We start from the raw sequence: 21,501 nt of genomic DNA on the forward strand, positions 1-21,501 counted from the left end.
TAGTTTCATTCAGTTTTGCGTTTTTCAACAAATGTGATTGTAAGTTATTTTCTTTCAAAGTACGGTTATGAGGTATAATAAGGACCAAGGACATAGAGAAAAAGGATGGCAAAGCAAAGCGTCCCAGCTTTGCGGAATGCTCGAACTCACGAGATAGAGCTATCGGAGAATTATCTTTTTGCATGTATTTTGGGTGTGTGTATACCTGTTTATTAATGATTAAATTCATTCGCAAATCGAAAAAAAATTTTGAATTAGAAAATTGGCTAAAATGTAACATACTTACGCGCAAATAAAACGGTATAATTGATAAGAAATTGAATTGATAAGAAAGGTCCAGATCCAAAAAATCCAAATTTAACCAAATCGGTTAGAAAATTAGCCCCCCAAAGTGGCTGACCTTTGACCTTCAATAATTGAAAAAAGCGAATTTTCCGGCCATAGGTAGGTAATGTGCGCCTGGACTACCTCTAAAACGTATCCGAAAATCCTTGGAAAAGCTTGGGTCAGTTTTGAGAAAGACCGAAAAACTATGGTTTTGGAAGAAAAAACTGTCTGGCGATATTTTTTTATTGGAGGTCATCGAAGACCAGAACTGGATATCTTTTATCGTTTAAGCTCCAAGACGGTGACAAGTTGAAAAAAAAATACGATTGTACAAATGCTCTCTCTTCGTGAAATTGTTCGTAAATGTTTGCGAATTTCTACACTGAGGACTTACGAAATGCTCGTAAATCATATAATCTACTAAAAGGTTTGTAAAAGTTCGCCATTTTTCACAAACATTGTTAACTTGATTGATCTTTTGTCGAGCATTTTTTGTCCTTTTGCAAACATTTGTTCGTAAATGTTCGTAAACACGCAACAAAATGTTCGTAAAATTTTGTCATTAGTTCATAAACTTTTTCCAAATAAACAAAAATGTTCAAATATTTGTAAAAGTATAAAAAAAAGCTCGTCAAGTGATGATCATGTGAAAACAATGTTTGCGAGAAAAGTACAAACTTTTACGAACCTTTTTAGTGGGTTATACGATTTACAGGTATTTCTTTTGTGTTCAGTCGGAATTCACAAATATTTACGAACAATTTTACAAAATATTTTTGTAAAATTACATTAAAAATGTAATTTTCTGATAAGAAGCATCAATATACTGTCCGACTTTCCCCTATGATTTTGCACACAATGCTTAGGTATTATACATATTACATCACTAGGGAGATTAATTTAAATCAATGGAGCTTAATAAGAGATAAAGTCAGCAAAATTTCCTTGGTATATAGAAATAATCTTCAGAATATGCAGTTTTTTATATGCGTTTTAATTTTGTGCTCTGCATATTAAAAGTCATGGTATGTAAAAAAAAAAATGCGTCTCCAATGAATTAAGATTTATTACTGGGAATGAGATAAAGGGCAGTGAGTTAAAGTATTTCTTAATTTATTGAAAAAGTACTTGTATCCTTTATGAGAAAACTTTTCGCTCTTGAATGTTTTTTTTTTTGTGAAACTTCGTAGAAACTATTTTGCACAAATAGTTTATCATTCTACTTTTGAGCTACTCGGGTTGATGTCGCCGCGAGCAAATTGTAAATAAATAGGAAGATTGAATTTATTACTTGAAAAAATGTTCAATCAATTTCTTCGTATTCTGCAAAATTTATGTGATTTTTTTTTAAATACATTATCTTCTAAATTTTATTTATTTATTATTCTTCGTTTTATCTCTCAGGGATGTTTGAATGAATAAAGATACGACTTTCCACTCAAAGAAAAATTAGCAGAATGTGTCAAGAATATTTGTTTTTTTTTTGAGGCGTAAAGGGTGTTTCGATTTTACATATTGTTTTTTATTATTTTTTTTTTTAATTTTTAAGCTGCAGAAGGTTGTGCAGTATTTTATTGAAAATGGGTAGTAAAATTAAAATTGGTCTGTATTTTTTAATGAAAATCGAAATAATATATTACAAATGCATAAATTATTGTGAAATATTTTTTGGCGACGGGAAAACTTTGAAGTTAGAACGATCTTTGCATTTTCCATTTACTTTAAAGGAATTTATGATCACTTTACAGTGTTTTACTTAGTAGAAATTCAATTTTTACTGACCATTTTAAAAAATTATAGAAAAATTGTATTCTTTTACTAACTTATCTGCTGATTTACTAAGATTAAACATTTTTATTCTCTAAGAAAAATTGTGATAAATAAATTCATTGTTTTAAGGATTGAAAATGGTAGGGGAAAGCGCGCTACCTTCGGACTACTGAAGCTTCGGACAATTCAATTTTTTCTCTATGTTCTTTATGGATTTCACCAATAGCTCTTTTCTGAAAATTTGAGGCATTGGATTAGCTATTAAAATATAATATTATAATGGGCCAAATTCATTTACAACAAAATGAATGAATGTCCGAAGGTGGCGCGCTTTCCCCTATTGTTTTTTGGGTTAGCTTTTCTTTAATTAAAGAACAGATTAAGCTGATTACATGCGTAATTACGCTGTTGTGGTTAGAAATCACTATTGAACTCTATTAAATTTTATGAATTTTTTTTTAATGAAAACTAACTCGACTGAAGTATATCCAAAATTGAAAATTTTTCTAATAAAAATAAAAATCTAAAATATTCATACTAGTAAATAAATTATCACAGGGAGTGAACCAGGGGCATAACATTTCCTATGTTTGCCATATGTTTCTAGCGAGCCGAAAATTTTTTTGAGTTTATTAGCTGTCTTCTGTCATTGTAGAATGAATTATTAAAAAATTTTAATACAAAATAAAAGCTAATTTAATAACGAAGAGGCAACCGAAAACCCTAAATTGGCAATCTACGTAGTTTTTGAGATATCTCGTGAAATGTGTACGAAAACAGGGAAAAATTACACTGAGACTGGTCGCATTTCTCAGAGCTAATGTCACTCCCCTGGAGTGAACAAAAGACTCAAATCTACACTTTAAAGGTTTCATTTATTGAAAAAGTCGTATGTTATTTTTAAAAGTTAATATTCCTTATTATATTTCTTTGCGTAAAGTGCTATTGTTTATAGGATATGGTCACGTTTTATTTCTCAATTTTTGAGATTCAAGTGTTTCAAGAGTTTTTTTTTTTTGAAATTCATATTTAATGAAAATATCCTCGAAAAATGAAAAACCTTTTGAAATAAATGGAAAGAGGAAAGAATAGAAATTAAACATTTATATTGTGAGTTGAAGGAAAATCAGTGCTCTAGATTGTTAAAATTGATGATGATTTTTCTTGTATTGCAAATGCTTGAGAGTAAAAGTGTAAATAAATGCTAAGCATATAGTTTATGATTTATTTTTATCCTATATAAGTGACACGCAATATTTATAAAAAGCGACGAAGATGAGTATTATACGAAAAAAATATAAATGGATGTTGGTCGAGAGGAAACATTGACAATATGACCTTCCTCCTTTTTTATGCGCGTCGCGATCTATCGTCGCTCCCTGATTTTCAAAGTCTCATCTCCTAACCCTGAGGCACAGTAAAAGTTTTCTTTTTTTTATCTTGTTGCTCTTCTGACCAGATGACCAAAATTTCTCAATAGTATTGAAAAAAGAAAAATCACTTGAGGCTCATATGCTATGTTTTATTTTTCTATGTCTTTTTCCTCATTTTCCTCTTTAGTGTCTTTGCCATAGAATCTTTTACTAATAAATGTTCATGATGACGAGGATGAAAAAGAAAAGCAAATGATCACCAGTGAGAGGATGTTAAAGAGAGAAAAAAAAAGATAAACATGACTCTGTTCTCATTAAATAGAGATTATGTTGATGATTTTCAGTATAAAATAGGTTTTCATGAAAAAGAAAAGACAATAAAATGGAAAAGATTTTTATTTTCATATATACGACGAAGAATATAATATATCTACGTCGAATGAAACTAGAAATAGAAGTTGGAGAAGAGACAAGTTTGAAATGGTAAAAGGCAATTGGGTGTGCTTCACGATCGATTTATGACTGTTTGCAATTGCCAATGCAAATATTTCTGCAATCCTTTTTTACATCTTATTCTTCTTCCTCTTACCATAGCGCCAACCCTGAATTTATCAGTATATTTTCGTCATCAGTTTATTATGAAGTACATTGTATATGCGTGTGTATGGGACTATTTTTAGGTGTTCTGATCACTTTGGGCTATTATTTCTAAATCCTTCTTATTTTGCTAAATGGGCTTTCGACGAATGAACAAAATGAACATCGTCATCATGCCAATTGTTGTGTCTTAATCGTATTGATGGTCTTGCAGAAGCCACAAATGCCAACTGATAAAATCATCCAATAGCCATAGAGTGTTTTCAGAAAATTTTCTGCTACCAGTTGCCTATACAGTAGGGTGCAAGATTTACAAGAGGAATCCTGTTAGAAAATTTTAATAATAATAATGTTAGAATAAAATCCGATAGAGGAACTAGGCTTTCTCGAAAGTGAGATTTCTAGATCATTCTAAATCCTTTAGAATTAAAAGCAATAAAATTCACTGCACAGAAAAAAATATTTCGTAAAATTGTTCGTAAGTGTTTGTGAATTCTCACTAGGTACATGCGAAATGTTCGTAAATCTTATAATGCCCAGCGCACGATAAATCTTGTTTGTTAATATGTTTTCAAAATTTCCTATGAGAGTGAACGAGATGTCTAGATCTAGAGATCTCACTCACTCTCATTGAAATGTGAAAAACATGTTTACAAAACAAAAGTTATTGTGCGTCAGGCATAATCCTCTAAAATTTTGTAAAAGTTTGTTTTCTTTTTTAGAAACATTGTTTGTAACATGATAACTTCATAAACATTTTTTTTGTTCTTATTAATAGCTCTTAATTAATTATTATAGCTCCAGGCAATAAATTTAAATCCAATTTCAATAAGTGGCGGTAATTATCTTTTAGTAATTTAAAAAGTTTGTTTTTTTTTACATTTTTCTGAAGTATAATGGGGAAACTGTTCAACGGACAAAAATAAGGGATAAATTGTGGAGCTCAGAAGCAAAATGACACATATCCTATGGTTAAGGCATAGGATATGTATCACTTTGCCTCTGAGCTCCACAATTAAGGTCTTGAAGGGGACGGAACATAACCGATAAATTAAAAAAAAAATGACAAGATCTTATCATCTTAGGAGGAAGTGGGGAACCTTTGAACTGGGGGAACTTAAATTTTGGACTTTTCACATTTTTTTAAATGGAACTCAACCTTACCATAATGTAATAAAGCTTCACAAACCAATTATAAGGCTAAAGTACATTATAATAAGGTAAAGTGCCTTCAAGTCCACCGGTTTCTCAACTCGACCGGTAGAGTTATATATTCAATTTATTTCTATTTGCCATAATATTTAGCGTATGATCTAAGTAGCAATAAAAGGCAATTATTCTATTCTAATCAATGACAATTTCATTGAAATTTACCAAAAAAACATTCAAAAATTGACCACCGGTCGAGTCGAGGAACCGGTTGACTTTAGGGCACTTTATCTTAATAAGTCTCAATTTCTTTTAAAAACAGGAATAACTCCAATTTCAAAGGTACCCCAATTCAAAGGATCCATGTTTCCCCATACAGACGAATTTACCCATATATCCGGCATACATTCTTCTTAAACCATCCCAGGGGTTTAATTATGAAATTCATTAATTATTCACGTGAGAACTTCACAGCTCTTTGATCACCTCTTGTATGTATTTCGTGAAGTTATCGCACGAAATGTCATGTGAAGCAGTCACTGTATCTTAGAAATTACATGATAGTTTTTGTGAAAGTTTCTAGAAACACTTAAAAAAGGAGATCTCAGATCGGTGAATGTATCACGTGATAAACTCATTGTTTCAGAATTCATCTCCAGGGGCCAAGAATCTTCTTTTGTTACAGGCAAAAGTGTTTAATTTTTCGTTTTACAGTTGAAAAAAAAAATTCTACAGAAACTACAGAACAAAATTATAGGTCCTGTCTTTACTTACTTTCTGTCCGTGTCCACTTGTCTTCTGTCCAGTGTGTTTGTACCACTTAGGGTAAGGGCTCATAATTTTGGACAGTCTGCTTATAAGCATCGAAGTTCCAAGTTTGAAGTGCGATATTTTCAATACTAATTGACATTTCTTGTTACTCTCTTTTCAGAAGGGTTGTTTAGAAACTTAGCAAGCTATTTATCGTCTTATTTTTATTAAAATTAGTTTTAATACGTTTAAAAATGAATTGATATGTAGAGGTGACTTTGGCTCTTATTTTGGACAACTTGTTTATTAATTTGACCAACTTGGCTGTAAATTTGGACAGCTAATCCGCCTCAATTGGATGCCCATTGTTCTTCATTTGATGAACCAATCTTACCAAGTCCTCTTCCTGTTCATGTAAGCGAAACGTAGAATGTCACAAGAAGCCCGGAAACTTTCCATATCATTCATTAAAGTGAGTTGACTTCGGTGCTCCAAGTACGTGCGGATTCGCTCATTCCCTGACCTTTCCGGGAGCGTTTCAAGGCATTTCTCGCTACATCTCTTTCGTAGAGATGATGCTCCTTTGTTTCTCCAGGCATTTGTCCAACCTAGTCATCACAGAAGCTAAAACTTCACGAAATTTCGTGAGAAAAACACCTGTCCAAAAGAAGGAGTATCACCTCACTGGTGAATGTCTTAAAAAATTTCCCATTTTTCAAACGGAAAATCTAATTCACAAGGCAAATCTCACTTCAGGTCAAATGTACAAATCATCAGTAACGTGAATCAACACAATATTCAATGAATATTCAATAATATCACTCAAAAAAAGCGAAGAAACATTGTTAGTACTTCACCACAGCTAAATAAGACATAAGTAAACACGAAGTTCTGTCATATTTCTCGTAAGCAATTGCTCACACTGAATTTTCAACAAAGCAATTTCAACTCAAATCATATTCAAAATTTAACGTATTTAGTGTCAAAATCTTCCAAAAAGAACAAATATTTAGATAGAATTCATTATTCATCAAATATTGGAATAAAAATCCATGATTTTAATCAATTTATTTTTAGGGTCCAATGTTATCCTCAAAGTGTCCAAAATAAGAAACTGGACAAAATTATGAGCCTTTCCCCTAAATGACGTAAAACACTTTCTGTTCATCAAACTGCAAGAAGCTTCTTTTTGGTCACTTTTGCGTTCCAGTATTCTGAAGACTTCCTTAGTCACTTAAGATTCCGATTTAGGAGAAAACCAACAGGACATGATGAGGCAGCATTGTTTCACATCAAATTTCTGTAGAATTTTTTTTTATCGAAATTCGGCCGAAAGATCGACATTTTGTGCTGAATAAAAAAAAAGACTTTCGACAAAACTTTACAAGATCTTGTAGAGTAAAATGGTTAATTTGGAACCATTGCCCAATTGGAAATTTAAGATTTCCTCACTATTATAGATAGGCAAAAGTTAAAAAAAAACGAAGAAGTGTTATTATTCTCTTCTTAGTACTTTTGTACTTCTATTTCGTGGTAGTTTTTCTCATTGTTTGTCTGACACTGTGAGGAAATATCAATTGTTTCAAATTGGATATCGTTTCAAATTACCCCATTTTCTTTTATTATAAATAAAAATTTCAGTGGATCTGGTTTTAATAGAATCTTTTGTTAAAAATAACAAGGATTTTATAAGAATCTCTACGACGACCAGGGTAACTAAACATCTTGTTACTTGTTTTGTATGACTACAAGATTTTACAAGATTTTAACAAGCGATTATTTCAGAGTACGAGGATCTTTTCGAGACTTTTGCGGTTTTCAAACTTCTGAACATTCTAATTGGGTAGAGAATAAAAATAAGTGAATTTAGATAAGAATACTACCCATAAGCGGTAAATTTTTGGGGCGTGGTCTATAGTTATTTTTAATATAGTTATGGCTGTTTGAAACATCCTCACGAGCGAGTTTATTAAAACATTTGGTCACTGTAGTCTTCAATATTAAATTATCAAAAATTATAACAGTATTTTGGTCATAACTTCTAAAAGGGGCGTGGCTTATAATCTTCTTTAAATCAAAGTTTCTTAATTTAGTAGTGCTCTTCAATACTGCAAAATATCGTGTTTTTGTGAAGGTATTTTTCCACAGAAGTTTCAATAAGTAAGAATTCTTAGACTTTGCCATACCTTTTTTATCCTAATGTCTTTTCAATATAATTTGTTCTTCACTGTATATTTTCTATCGATGATTCCGGAAATAGCTCTGCAATGTTGCTTTTTGAAGGAATTATCTGGCTTTTCTATTTCCGCTTTTGCTCTTTTTTATTTCTTCTTTTTGTTCTTCATCGGCATGTCTTTTCCAACAAAATTTCATCTTGATCCGTTGGGTCTTGTGTTATTAATACCATCGACACAACCAATAATAATGATATTGAAGAAAGAAAAAAAAAATGAATTTTTCGCTACTGCTTTCTTTCCAAATAATCATTGCTTTGTCACATATTTCCACTGGGTGACGCCAAGATCAAATATCATCGCGTATGGAGAGTGAGATATGTGAATAAATGGGAAAGCCTTCTGCTCCAAATACTTTTCTTTTGATATATTTGTAGCAATTGGATGATGAGATGAAGAAAAAAAAAGACAAGAAGAGTAAAAGTGTCGTCGGTGAAGGTTGGATTGTGGGAAAGTACCAATGGAAATTTGATGCAAAATGTCATGTTTTATTTAAAATAGATTTTGTTGTTGGAAAAATGATATATGTAAAGGGTAAAAATTGAAGAAATTGTGAGGAGAGTTAAGTGAATGGGAAAATGAAAGATGCAAGAGTGTCTTGAACATTTGAGGATTTCTGCAATTGGTCTGATGATTCTTGGTGACAAGGTGGAAGAAGAAAAAAAAGATGAAATTAAAAAGAAGTTATATTGTGGATGAGAAGCTGAGATTAAAAGATCATTTGTTTTTAAGGGAGGTTGGGGAAAGAGGAGAGAATGTCGTCTCAAAGTGTATGGGTTTTGTACATGATCTCTTGGTGGAATGAACAGAGTAAGAGATGTTGTGAGAAAGGGATAGAGGAGGAAAAAGAATATATTGATGAAAATTTCTGCGACGTAGACGCGAAAAATGTTATTTCGTAGCAGAAACCACACAAGATCACTTGTATAAATTCGATCGATTCCAAGTGCACCTCTTCAGTCTTTGTGGATTTGTGCGATCATCGAGACATAAAGATCGGAAGGGCACAATCATCTTGTAATCCTTTTATACTGCAACTTTAAGTGCGAATTTAGTTTTTTTTCTGCAAGAGTGATACCATTGAGGAATTATTGGATTTTGTGAATTATTCCGGATCTCTCGTTTGATGTGATCACAAAATCCAAGGATTAAAAATAAAACTGTGATCTCCAAAAAAAAAAACAAAAGAGGACTAATATTTTGGTGGAAAAAGTGGATTTTCTCTGGAGATTATATCGAAGAGTCCTAAAGTACTTTAGAATGGATAAAAAGGTGTGTGTTAATTTTTGGTGCTTAAGTGGCTTTTTTTCTATAAAGATCAATCAATTAATTAAAAGTGTCACTAGAATTAATTGTGTGATCATTGATCAAGAGCCAAAGTGGTGTCAAATGCTCTATAATTGAGTAAATTTGTCAACAATTTATTGTTTTTCTTTTTTTTTTGCACCTTTTGCCAAGAAAAATAGAAAAATTACTCATCATTGCGTGTTAATTCTCTGACATTTTCAATTTTGAAAATGGCACAAATATTTTTAAAAAATTCTTTCCCCAAAATTAAATTTCATGGTGCTTGAACTTAAGGTTAAATCCGCACTATTTTGTGTAGCTAAAACAGATCTTTTTCACTCAAAACTGTGTTGTACATCTACCCAAAAGAGATTGATAAATTGCGATGTGAAGATTGCGGAAAATTTGGAAAGATTTTAAATATCTCAGTGTCGTAGCGCGCTCTAATATACTTTTAAAACGATATGACTAAGAAATGTTTTTCCGAGAGGGAGAGTTAATGTATTTGAAAAAATCTATTTTTGAAAAAATGACTAGAAGGACGCACAATAATTCTGTTTTTTTTTTAGCCAAGAAATAAATAGAACATTTTTGTGTAGGATGATTGTGTTATCGCCAATAGGCAAAATGATGAGCTTCCTGTTATTTTTTTCCTTACTTAAAAGCTCAATTTTATTTTCTTCTTATAATCTGGCACCAGACATTCTGTAAATTTCCAAATGGCTGTAGCGGGGAAAATTTCGGAGATAGGAATTGTGGAAATTGGTTTTTATGATATTTTTTTAAAGTATTTTTTTAATATAAATTTTTGATTAATTATGATGGGAAATCGAAATGGAAGTTATTGTGCCATATGAATAATGTTTATTTTAAATATTTCCAACGCAATCAGAAATATTGTGATGTAGAGCTGAGTCGTATCGGGGGATTAAGATAAAATTGAGGGGTAGATATGTATAATGGGCTAAATTGATAGGCCTGGATGCAGCGTAATCCGAAATGAAAATCCTTACTATGCAAATTTTAATCTTAAAATACCTCCACAAAACATATAAAAAGCTACAGAAATGGTCTTGATATTTCTTTTTTTGGTTCAAAATCCAATTTAAGATCATCAGTTCATCCCTTAAGAACGAGGAGGGATCTCAAGAATTGTAAAAACCTTTTTTTTATTTATGCCTAATAGAAACTGAATTATAATCTAAGATTATTTTTCGTTCTAAAATCATATAAAATCTAGAATACCCGACAAACCGATTTAGAGTTTAGAGAATCTATTAAATATAAAACAAAAAAGAAAGTTAAAAAAAAATTGAAGTAATCGTGTATATCGAAATACGTGTACCATTTTATGCCTTAACTCTTTAAGGACGAATGGGACACCAGTGTCCCAAAAATAAAAACTAATTTTTCAGACTTATTTAGAAGACAAAACAACTTTCTATAGTCGAAAAAATGTTTTTGTTTTTGCGATACCGGTGTCCTACTCGTCCTTAAAGGGTCCTTACTCGTCCTTAACTTATCTATTTTTTAGTCATGCTAGGCTTACGAGAAAATTATAGCTTAGCTGCTTAGCATTTTTCCTTAATTGGTTATTAGAGGCAAGCGATCAATGAGATTTTAAAAAATTAATTAAATTATTAGGTCTCAAAAATCTAAATAACAAGCAATTTTATTGATTTTTAAAAATCTAATGAATCATTTGCCCTTAAAATCCAATCCCAAACAATAATTTCCTAAAAAAAAGCATGCCTTATAAGGAATTAGACGAGTTAAGCCAGATGGCTAAGTCTTAGATCTGAAGCCCGTATTAGGGAACTGAGTTAAAATTACAGTGTGAAACCCGTCTAAAGCTTAGCCTAATGAGAGAAGGATACACAGACGGACAAAAAACGGTCAAAAAACTCGAAATTTCAGATTTCCAAAATTTTACCTTGTATAGTCGAAAAAAAAAAATGTTTTTGTTTTTGGGACACCGGTGTCCTACTTGTCCTTAAAGAGTTAACTCCTCTATTTCTTAGTCATGCTAGCTTAGCATTTTTTTCTTAATTGGTTATTAGAAGCAAATGATCTATGAGATTTTAAAAATTAATAAAATTACTTGTTTAGAATTGCGAGACCTTAGGGAACTCAGCTAAAATTACAGTATGAAACTCGTCTAAGGTTTAGCAATATGACTAAACTTCTCTAATTTTTTTATCAAGCAAAACTTCCATAGACTTAAGATTGAATATTAAGGGTTAATAAATTTATATTTTAAAAAACTAGTAAAATCAGCATATCAATAATTTTAAGAACTGGGCCAAACCTTCAGTCTGCAACTTGTACGAGGTCCTTTACTTGAGGTTTAGTCCAGTTTTCGATGATACTGAATTCCTTAATAATAAGAAATTTCAACGATTTTTCAAAATCTGATGCATCAATTATTTTCAACCATTTGAAGATCAGTCGGTCACCGGCAAGCTTTTTGGGCAGTTTTTGCCTTGGAATTGAATATATATAAAAGGCAAATGAGCCATTCAATTTCGGAAAACCAGTAAAATTATTTGTTATTTAAAATTTCAAGACCTTCAGGAACAAGGCTAAACGCTCAGTATTAAACCCGTCTAAGATTTACCCATTTGACTAAACTTATCTAATTTTTTATCAAGCACAACTTTCGTAAAAAATGGATTTAAGATTGAATATTAAGGGTTAATGACTCATTAGATTTTGAATAACCACTGAATTAGGATTTAAAGATGTTAGGGAACTGGGCTAAACCTTCAATCTGAAACTTATGTAAGGCTCTTAGACCTTTTAGCCCAGTTTTCAAAGGTGTTTAATTCGTAATGTTTCTAAACAATAAAGAATTACAACGATTTTTCGGAACTCAATAGATCAATCACTCTTAACCTTTTGTGGATTCTTCGGTCACCTGTTACTCAAAAGGTCCAGAAACAGTTTCAAATCGAAATTTTCAAATCAAGAAAAAAAAATAGACAGTAATTAAATTAAAGCAGTTGAACCCTATGGCTAAACCTTAGGTCTGAAGTTCGTTTTAGGAAAATTTAAGTTTCATTTAAAAGAACGTTTAAATAAAAAAATTTCTTCTTGATCTCCACCGTGTGGAATTAAATACAGGTCAAGGCGAGAATTAGGTCTGCTTTATATTCTTCAATTTATGTTTTTAACATACGTTTGATCATGTCAAGAAAAAGCAATTAAACAAATATGTTATGTTTTATTGTCATAGCATAAGATTTATGCAGATTTCGATTCTTAAATGAAACCAATTTCACAGCTCAACGAACAAAACTTGAGAAGTTTAGGTTGAACATTGCATTTAAGCAATCTATTGGGGCGTGGCTTATTTTTTATGAAGCAGATCACTTTAATCTTCACCCACGACCGAATGCGTGGGAGTGTCTTGTTTTTATAGCCCCCCAATATTGCCTCACTCTACTTTAAATGCTGACTAATTGAAATTATATTTTGTCTTTAATTCTGAAATGGGCGTTACTCGTAATTTTCTATGTGTGGCGTTGTTCAGAAACTATAAATATTGCCAAAACTGCAAAAGCGAAGCAATGCTAAATAAAAAAATAATCCAATTTTTCTTTATTTAAAAGAATTTAAACGATAAATTATTGCTGCATTTTATAATAATATTATTTTCCATGGAGATGGAATGGGATCATGTTTGGGGTCGTTGGAAAGGTCTTGGAATCTCCGACAAAACTGAACCGGTTCCAAACGGTTTTGAATCGGTAATGAACCGGTTTATAACCGATAAAAAATTTTTATCTGAAAATCCATCCTATTACTTTTAAAACTATTTTTGGAGATATTTTGAGAGATTTATGAATCGGTTCAAATCGGATGAGAACCGGTAAACGGTAAATGATGCGAAAGTACTTTTGCGGTATAGCATCTAAGTCACGAGTTCGAGCATTTCGCACCCCTTTTTTTCCGTGTTGTGCAAATATTTACAGAAATCGCAACTGTCTCCTAGTTATCCCTTCTTTTTAGTATTATTAGTATTTATTTTTAGTATTTTTAATTTAACTAAGCAAATGAAACTGTTTTGTTCTCAGGCCACTGAAGAAGTTGCAGCTGCTGCTGCTGCCAGTCCAGCTGCTGCTGCTGCTGCTGCTCCCGCTGCAGAGACTCCCAAGGAAGAAGTTGCAGCTCCGGTAGCTGCTGAAGTGACACCAGAAAAGACAACCGTAGAAGAAAAGAAAGCCGAGGAGACAACTCCAGCCACTCCAACGGTCCAGAATGGTGAAGCAACAACTCCTGCCAAGGTTGAAGAACCAGCAGCAGCTACTACTCCAGAGACAAAAGTTGAGGCAACACCAGAAGTTACTCCTCCCACAGATGCTGCTGCGGCGGCGGCGGCGGCGGCGCCAAAGGTGGAGGCGGCGGCTCCTGAGGCAGCAGCCCCAGAAGTAGTTGCTGCACCAGAGCCTGTTGTTGAAGAGGTAAAGAAGCCCGAAACGGTGACAGAACAAACAGTCGAGGCTGGTGAGGGCGCTCCTCCTCCACTTCCCACTATTCCGCCACCCTCTAAGGTGTTGGTGTTTGCTGAGAGTGCACTGTCCACAGCGACAGAGTCCGAAACTCCTGCTATCCCAGTTGTCACATCCTCCCCTTCCGTTGCGAATGATTCCGCTGAGGTCGTAGGTCAGTCCAATGCTTCTCCTGTTGCTGCTGCTCCTGCTGCTGATGCTCCTGTTCCAGCTGAGGCACCAGCTCCTGTTGTGGAGGAGGCAAAACCCACAGAATCTCAATCACAGGTCCCAGCTGATGTTCCAGCTACAGAAGTCCCAGTTGCAGCTCCCGAAACACCTGTTCAAGCTTCCGAAAATCCCGTTCCTGTTTCAGAAACCCCAGTTCAAGTTGCCGAATCCTCCCCTGCTCCAGCTCCAGTTCCTGAAAGTCCTGCTCCAGTTACCGAGGCTCCTGCCCCAGTTACCGAAGCTCCTGCTCCAGTTACCGAAGCTCCTGCTCCTGCCCCAGTTTCCGAAGCTCCTGCTCCTGCTCCAGTTCCTGAAGCTCCGGCTCAAGTTTCTGAAGCTCCGGCTCCAGTTTCTGAACCTCCAGCTGCAGCAACAGAAGTTGCAGCAGCCGAAACACCAGCTCCTGAAGCACCGTCCACAACTGAAGCAGCACCACCAGCAACTGAACAAATAGCCGAAACAATTGCCCTGATTGACAAAGTGAACGAAGCAGCTGCCACAGAGAAAGATCTTCCGCCTCCTCCACCGGCGCCCGCGGCCGATGACACCCCTGCGTCTGTTCAGGAAGAATTGTCCGTGGACGCATCGTCGCCACTGCCACAGAATAGTCTTGAGACCCTTCCATCGCCACCGTCCTCCCTCACGCCGAGTGAAGGGAGTTTGCCCCTGCCACCTCCAGAGTCCCCAGTTGTACCGGTGGCTCCAGCTGGTGAGGAACAAGCCAAGGTGGCCGATGCAGCTCCAGTTGTGGCTGGTACGAGCCCATCTGAGGAGTTGCCACCACCACCACCGAATCCCCAAGAAGTTGCTGCCGATGATGCCAAGTCCCAAAGCATTCCGCCAGCCGATCAGGCTCAACCCGCAACCAATGGGCATGCTGAGCAACAAGTGAAGGTGAATTTCACATGACAAAAACAAAAAACACATCTCCCTAAAGATCAACCAAAAAAAAAAAAAAACAGAAGCATCAAAGCCTCCTTTGATGTCAAGACAAAAAAAATCGCTTCGTTTTCTAGAAACAAAATATTAATCGATCAGTGTGTCCTTGATAGATTGTGTCCATCCTTAGCAAGGACACTTGTGTTCGATGACTTCCAAATGGCTGTGTTTGTGTGTGTTGCTCCTTTTTCATTAACCCTTCATGGCAAAAAGAAAAAATCCCACATGAACCGCCTCATTCTGTGAATGTTCTAGCCATGTCCTTCTCAGCTCACTACTAACAAATAATTTGCAGTGTGCAGAGAATTTTTCAGCTGTGTGAAAAAAATTAAACATTCCCAAAATTTTCCCTCCCAAAATGCTTCACTACAGTAGACTCTCTCAAATTCGGGCATATAGGACCGAAATGTCAGCCGAATTAGACAGAAATTCGGGCGACATGTGCATATAGATATTGAGTTTACACGCTGATATATATCGTAAATTGCATGAAAATCCCTTAATAATGCAAAATCACATCAAAACTAAGACAAACCATGGTAAATTTGAGCATATTTGATTCATTTGATAATCATAATCAAACTTGAAAAATGACAACAAACTTTTTTCAAATGTAACTGCTGCCCGAATTAAAAAGTAGCCCGATCTTAAAAGAGCCGAATTTGCGAGAGTCTACTGTACTTCTCTATTAGTTTTTTTTTAATATAACCCTGTACCCAAATTTATCCCTTTAGTTTGCTTTTTTATTTCATAATTCAATTAAAAACAAAATAACTTTAGATTAGTTTCAGTAATTATTATTTTAAATGGTTTCTAACCCTCTTCATTAGTTTTTTTTTTTTCAAGTTGATTTAGCTTTTCTAAAATCACAATTATTAGTTTTGTCAGCAAAAGTTATTAACAATTAGAATTTACATTAAAATGTTGGAAATGTTGATTGGGTTTTTGTTCGAAGAATTTATGGCGGTTTAACGGTGTTTTTTTCAACATTTCCAGTCTGATGCTGCTCCAGTGGCTGAAGCGCCGGCGGAGAATGGACACTCAGAAGAGAAGAAAGTAAGTTATTCTTAGATTTTTTTTTAAAATATATTTTGCTTTCAGACAAATCCTGGTAATTGTTGGATTTTATGATAAAAATATTTAATTTTAAAAGTAAACTTTTAAAAATTTATCAATGAGTTAATCACTATTAACTGTGCAACTGAGCCTCAATCTTGTAGAAAAAAAAACGTCAGGGAATGAACTATCCAGGAGTTATTCACGTATCTTGTGTCATTCACGACTAGAGCCCTGCATACCCGACCCGACCCGCGGGTACCCGCATGATTTTTTGCGGATCGGGCGGGTTTTATTTTATTTTCTGCGGGTCGGGCGGGTCACGGATACAACCCTTCAAATTTTCGGTTATTACTTAAATATTTATCCGACCCGATTTCTAGGATTTTTTAAAAATATATTTTTTTAATTGATTAAGCTTTGGCGAAGTTTACAGAAATATAGAAAAACGATATGATAAATCAAAGAACACTTTATGTGATCAGAAGAGTATATGAATTTGAAGAAGTAATAAAGTGATCCCACAAAGTCAAATAATATTTATACTAGATCCAAGAATTACGGACCTTATGGGATTATGCTATTATTCTCATACAATTATGCATGTTTGCCTAATATTGGATATCATTTTGTGAAACCATTGTTGAATTACACATTAGCATATACTGTTTAGTGAAGCGCGAAATTGATGAACAATATGCTTATTAAAAAAAAAAACTTAAATTTCTTTTATTGAGGTAAAATTTTTGAATATTCTGACAATTTCTTGAAGAACTCCGAGTAAAAACCAAAAAGTCCTTTTTATAAATTTTAGACTTTTTAGACTTAATCAAACGCAATCACCTCTAGGTGCATAATGTCATTTCTCTACATTTTTTTCTGGAGCGAAAATACGCTTATTCTCGGGGTATAGCAAGATAATTTTTCGAATCCCTTTTTAACCACGATAAGACTTCTACCAAAACTATATTTTCTGAAATTTAAGCGACAATATTATTTTGTATTATGAATTCTTAGACTTGTTCAGGAGTATAATTCGTTAAATATATTTTTGAAACATTTTCTCATAAAAATAATCTCAAATTTACTCTTGTCTAAAAATATCTTCTAAATTATTAGAAAAACTTATTTTATTTAATTAAAAATTTGATTCACTGATAAATATATGAAAGTAGACCAGCTATTGTATAGTCCACTAATATCTGGCTATATAAATTGACCAATACTCATATTTTTGTTCAAATTCAGCATGTTATGCCATTAAAATTAAATTAATTTCGTTAAAATTCTGGTCAAAATACGCACAAATGAAGTATAAAACGGTTAGGATTGCGCTGAAAACACGCACAGTTCAATCATAAAACGGTGAATGCGCTTAAAATCACGCACAGCTCCATTACAAAACGGTAAATGCGCTTAAAATTATGCACAGCTCAATTTTAAAACGGTTTCAGGACGTCATCTACAGCATTTCTTGTTTCGGGTTAGATTTTTTTCGATATTTTACTTTTTTTTCCAAATAATATCAAATTCAAAAACACTTGAAAATATTAAGTTTAGGAGAAAGTACCCATGCTTTTTACGATCCCAAGCTTTATAATGAATAATTTTGTTTTTGTGATTTCGCATGAATCGCTTTCATCCCGCTAAACAAAAATGTTTTTAAACTTGTTTTTCAAGTAAGTTGCTTTACCAAGTAAATAAGGTAAATGTAAGCTAAAATTATTCATCAATCTTACTGAATTTTGTTTAAGCTTGAAAAATAAAATATATTATTGAAAAAAATAATTTCGAGATGAAAAATTGCAAATTTATCGTTCTAAAATTACTGTATGTTTGCTACTGTGATTAAAAAAAAAAAACAAACTTGGCGAATCAACTGCTGAAAAAATGAAAGTTATGTTCAAGAAGTTATCACACTACGAAACTTGACATTAAATTATTATTAGGTTTAGAATTACTTATATTGATCACTTTAATTCAATTATACCTTAATTCAAATGGCGTGCGAGGATATTGATTGGGTTAATAACTTTCGGGTTACTATTGTTCGAGACGGGTAAATTTATACATTTCTTGCGGGTCGGGTACGGGTCAAATCCATTGCGGATGCGGATTGAAAAAAACCCAAAAACCCGACCCGTGCAGGGTTTTATTCACGACCATGTCACATATAAGATTAATGTTAATATTAATACTTTCTGAACTGCGAGAATGTCAAAAACAGATAGCACGTACAAAGTTGGCAGCAATACAATCGCTCGAAAACTGACCGAATCACAGTTGGCACTCATGGAAATTGCTCGAATTACCTGTAATACGATTTAGAAAGCAATTAATACGAACAGTAATATCTTACTCATCGTATTACTCCACTAGAGTGTACTCTTTCTAACACAAGTGATTTTCCATCTGAAATTTTGCGTATTGTATACCTCTTTCCGGCTTTTCTTAATAATAATATTAATCTTATTATATGACACCACGATCAAAACTACACAAAAATTACTTAATTTCTCGTTAAAATTACTGAAAACCTATTTCAGATAATCGAAAGAATCTCTGTTCTAACATTTATTGACGATCAACTAAACAAATGAGGCCCCATTCTTGCATAAAGTCCGTCCGGGAGTTAACTATCAGGGAGTTATTGGTGTATTTTGATTGCGTTAAAACTATTAAAAATTGTCTTAATTAATTTCGAGTGAAAATTACTGAAGACTACTTGCACATGATTCACAGAACCTAGTTTTACCGATTTCGAAGCCCCATTTGTAATCGTTATGAGAAATGATCGTTGCTTTGAATAAGTGAATACGATAATAACAGATGGCGCTGCCAGAAGTGAGGGGAACATGTTGGGTAGGCTTGGTGTGGTGAGGTTTGAGACGGCAGTCTCTTGGAGGTGATTGGTATGAATGGAGGTCTATCCTGAGGTGTTCCCAGGATAGTTTACACATTTAATAACTTTAAGCCCCATTTTCGAAGTAAAATATCCCCGTCAAATCATTGCTCTACCTGCCGATTTTACTATTTTTTTTTTGAATTGTAACGGTATATTCTACAGTAGACTCTCTCTCAATCGGGAATATGGGGCGAAATGTCATCCGCACAGTAAAAAATCGTGTAAAAAAAAATAACGTGTAATTTCCAAATTACCACTAAAAAAATTGTAAATTTTAATTTTTACCACTATTAAAATGGTAAATTTTGTGTAAAAAATAATTTGTGTAAAAATTTTCAGCGTATAATTCAAACATGTAATTTTTACCACTATTTAAGTGGAACAGTGTCACTTAAAAAGTGGTAAATATTCAACAACGTGTAAAATTTGGTGCATGTACTCAAAAACGTGTAAAATTGCCATCATAGTTTGACAGCTGCTGGAAGCATCCACCTCGGTGAGTATTTTCCTTAGTTTTTTGAGTTTTATAGCCCCTAATTTTGCGAAAAAGACCAAATCCCTCAAGAAAAAAGTGGAATACTCCTGGCAGTGTGAATTTTCAAAGTTTTATATGAGTGATTGTTGAAAAAATCCAGTGTTGAAATTTACGTGGCGTCACTTTCAGTTGCTTTCTACTGTGCATATTTTTCCTCGGATTTCTGGTCCAAAGGGCAGTTTTCTGCCAGTGGTGGCCCCCACAATAACCACCCCTTGTGATCATCAGTCCTTCAGTCCAATCCTTAAGAAATACACTGTGAAAATCTGCATATATTTCAACGGGTATTGAACATGTTACAACTTGTCACAATTCCACATTCTATTCCCGGAATAGACGATTTCCCTCAGTGTTTCTACTTCGTGGGGCCCTCCTGTGCTCTTACTGAATCTCAAATCCATCACTCATTGATCCTCCCAAGTTCCAGTGAAAGTTTGGAGCGTATTTTTTCCGCTATTCAACTTCTACGATTACGATTGTGTAGTTCCGGGAACGATATCCCTTAGTATCCTGTTTATAGGGCATTTACTATTGTAGGTGACTTTCATGTAATTAAGCTTATTTAATATGTACAAAGGGAACTGGGTTACGGAGATGGACATCCAGGTGAAATGAAAGTATACTGATAAAACGACTAGAAGCTGGAATGCAGCAATTAGGAAGATGCGCATGGAGGAATATCTCACGAAGGAAGCAAGCAGCCCCCTAAGGTTAGAGTTTTTTTTCTTATTATCTTCTTAATCTTTTCAAAATTGCGTTTATGTTGCTCCTGGACCTGCGAATCTTAAATTTCTATTTTCCGTCTAAAAACTAATTGTTTTTTTTTCTAATTTTCAGATCACCAAAATTGCATCCTCAAAAAGGAAGTCTTTTCACATAAACGAAGCTTTTGCTGCTGAACATCGATAACCAATAAACGAAGAGGGAAAAATTGTGAAAAGAATTTTTTTTGGAAAAATAAAAATACACGCTAGAAATTACATGTTTTTTTTAATTTTACACGCTCCTTTTTACACATTTTTGAAAATTACATTTTCCAAATTACACGGAAAAACATTACATGCTGGAAATTACACGCAAAAAAATATTACACGCTGAAGATTACACGTTTTAAAAATTACACTTTTCCCAAAATTACCACTAGAATAGAGATGTCAAAAATTACCTACTATTATAGTGGTACTTATTTTTTACTGTGCGGTTTAGCGATAGAATTGACCGTCAAAGCCTTTGTAAATTCCACAAAAAGTGCTCAATTATAAAGAATCACGATAAAATAGGAAGAACTACAGCGAATTTGAGCGAATTAGCTTAATAATTAAGCGTGAAAATTGTCAACAAAATTTGACGCCCGATTGAAAAAGAGCCGATTGAGTGAGAGTCTACTGTAGTACATTTAGAGAAATTCTGTAGATTTTTGGGAGAATTTCTGCCTGAAAATCTGTAGATTTTCGGCAGAAATCCTTCCGAAAATCTGCAGATTCTCGGCAGAATTTCTGCATAGTTTCCATTGTCTCAACAAAAATATTGTTGATTTATCAAGAAACTGTAGAAGTTACAAAGAAAATGGTATGCTCTGATTAACAAGCATTTCCGATTAAACATTTTAGATGAGTAAAAAGATTCAAGCAAAAATACAAATTTCTTAAAAATCGCCCATGAAATGATACAAAAAACGAAATTTAGGTCGACACTCTGCTTAAAGTTTTCACTTTACTATTTTCTACTTATAACACGGCGTCGCAGAATCCTTTATTTTATATAAACCCTGTGAAATCACCAAGAATCACTCTATTGAATTTTGCAAACAAAAATGAAAAATATTCCATCTTTTTTGACACAGCTGTCTGGAAAGTCT

At 33.7% G+C, this 21,501-nt stretch overlaps 1 protein-coding gene across 4 annotated transcripts in view; it reads left to right on the forward strand.

The window, feature by feature from the left end:
- Window positions 1-21,501, forward strand: part of LOC129807043 (calphotin) — a 136,193-nt gene that overhangs the window by 112,573 nt on the left and 2,119 nt on the right. For 3 of the 4 annotated variants that reach the window (XM_055856018.1, XM_055856017.1, XM_055856019.1), the window contains 2 exons: window positions 13,564-15,102; window positions 16,144-16,203. In XM_055856018.1, the coding sequence (XP_055711993.1) occupies window positions 13,564-15,102; window positions 16,144-16,203 (1,599 nt within the window). Of the gene's footprint in view, window positions 1-13,563; window positions 15,168-16,143; window positions 16,204-21,501 lie in introns of those variants that run through there. The other variant, XM_055856021.1, reaches the window with a different exon arrangement.

This window comes from Phlebotomus papatasi, chromosome 3 (genome assembly GCF_024763615.1).
Source record: "Phlebotomus papatasi isolate M1 chromosome 3, Ppap_2.1, whole genome shotgun sequence".
NCBI classification, from domain to species: Eukaryota; Metazoa; Arthropoda; class Insecta; order Diptera; family Psychodidae; genus Phlebotomus; species Phlebotomus papatasi.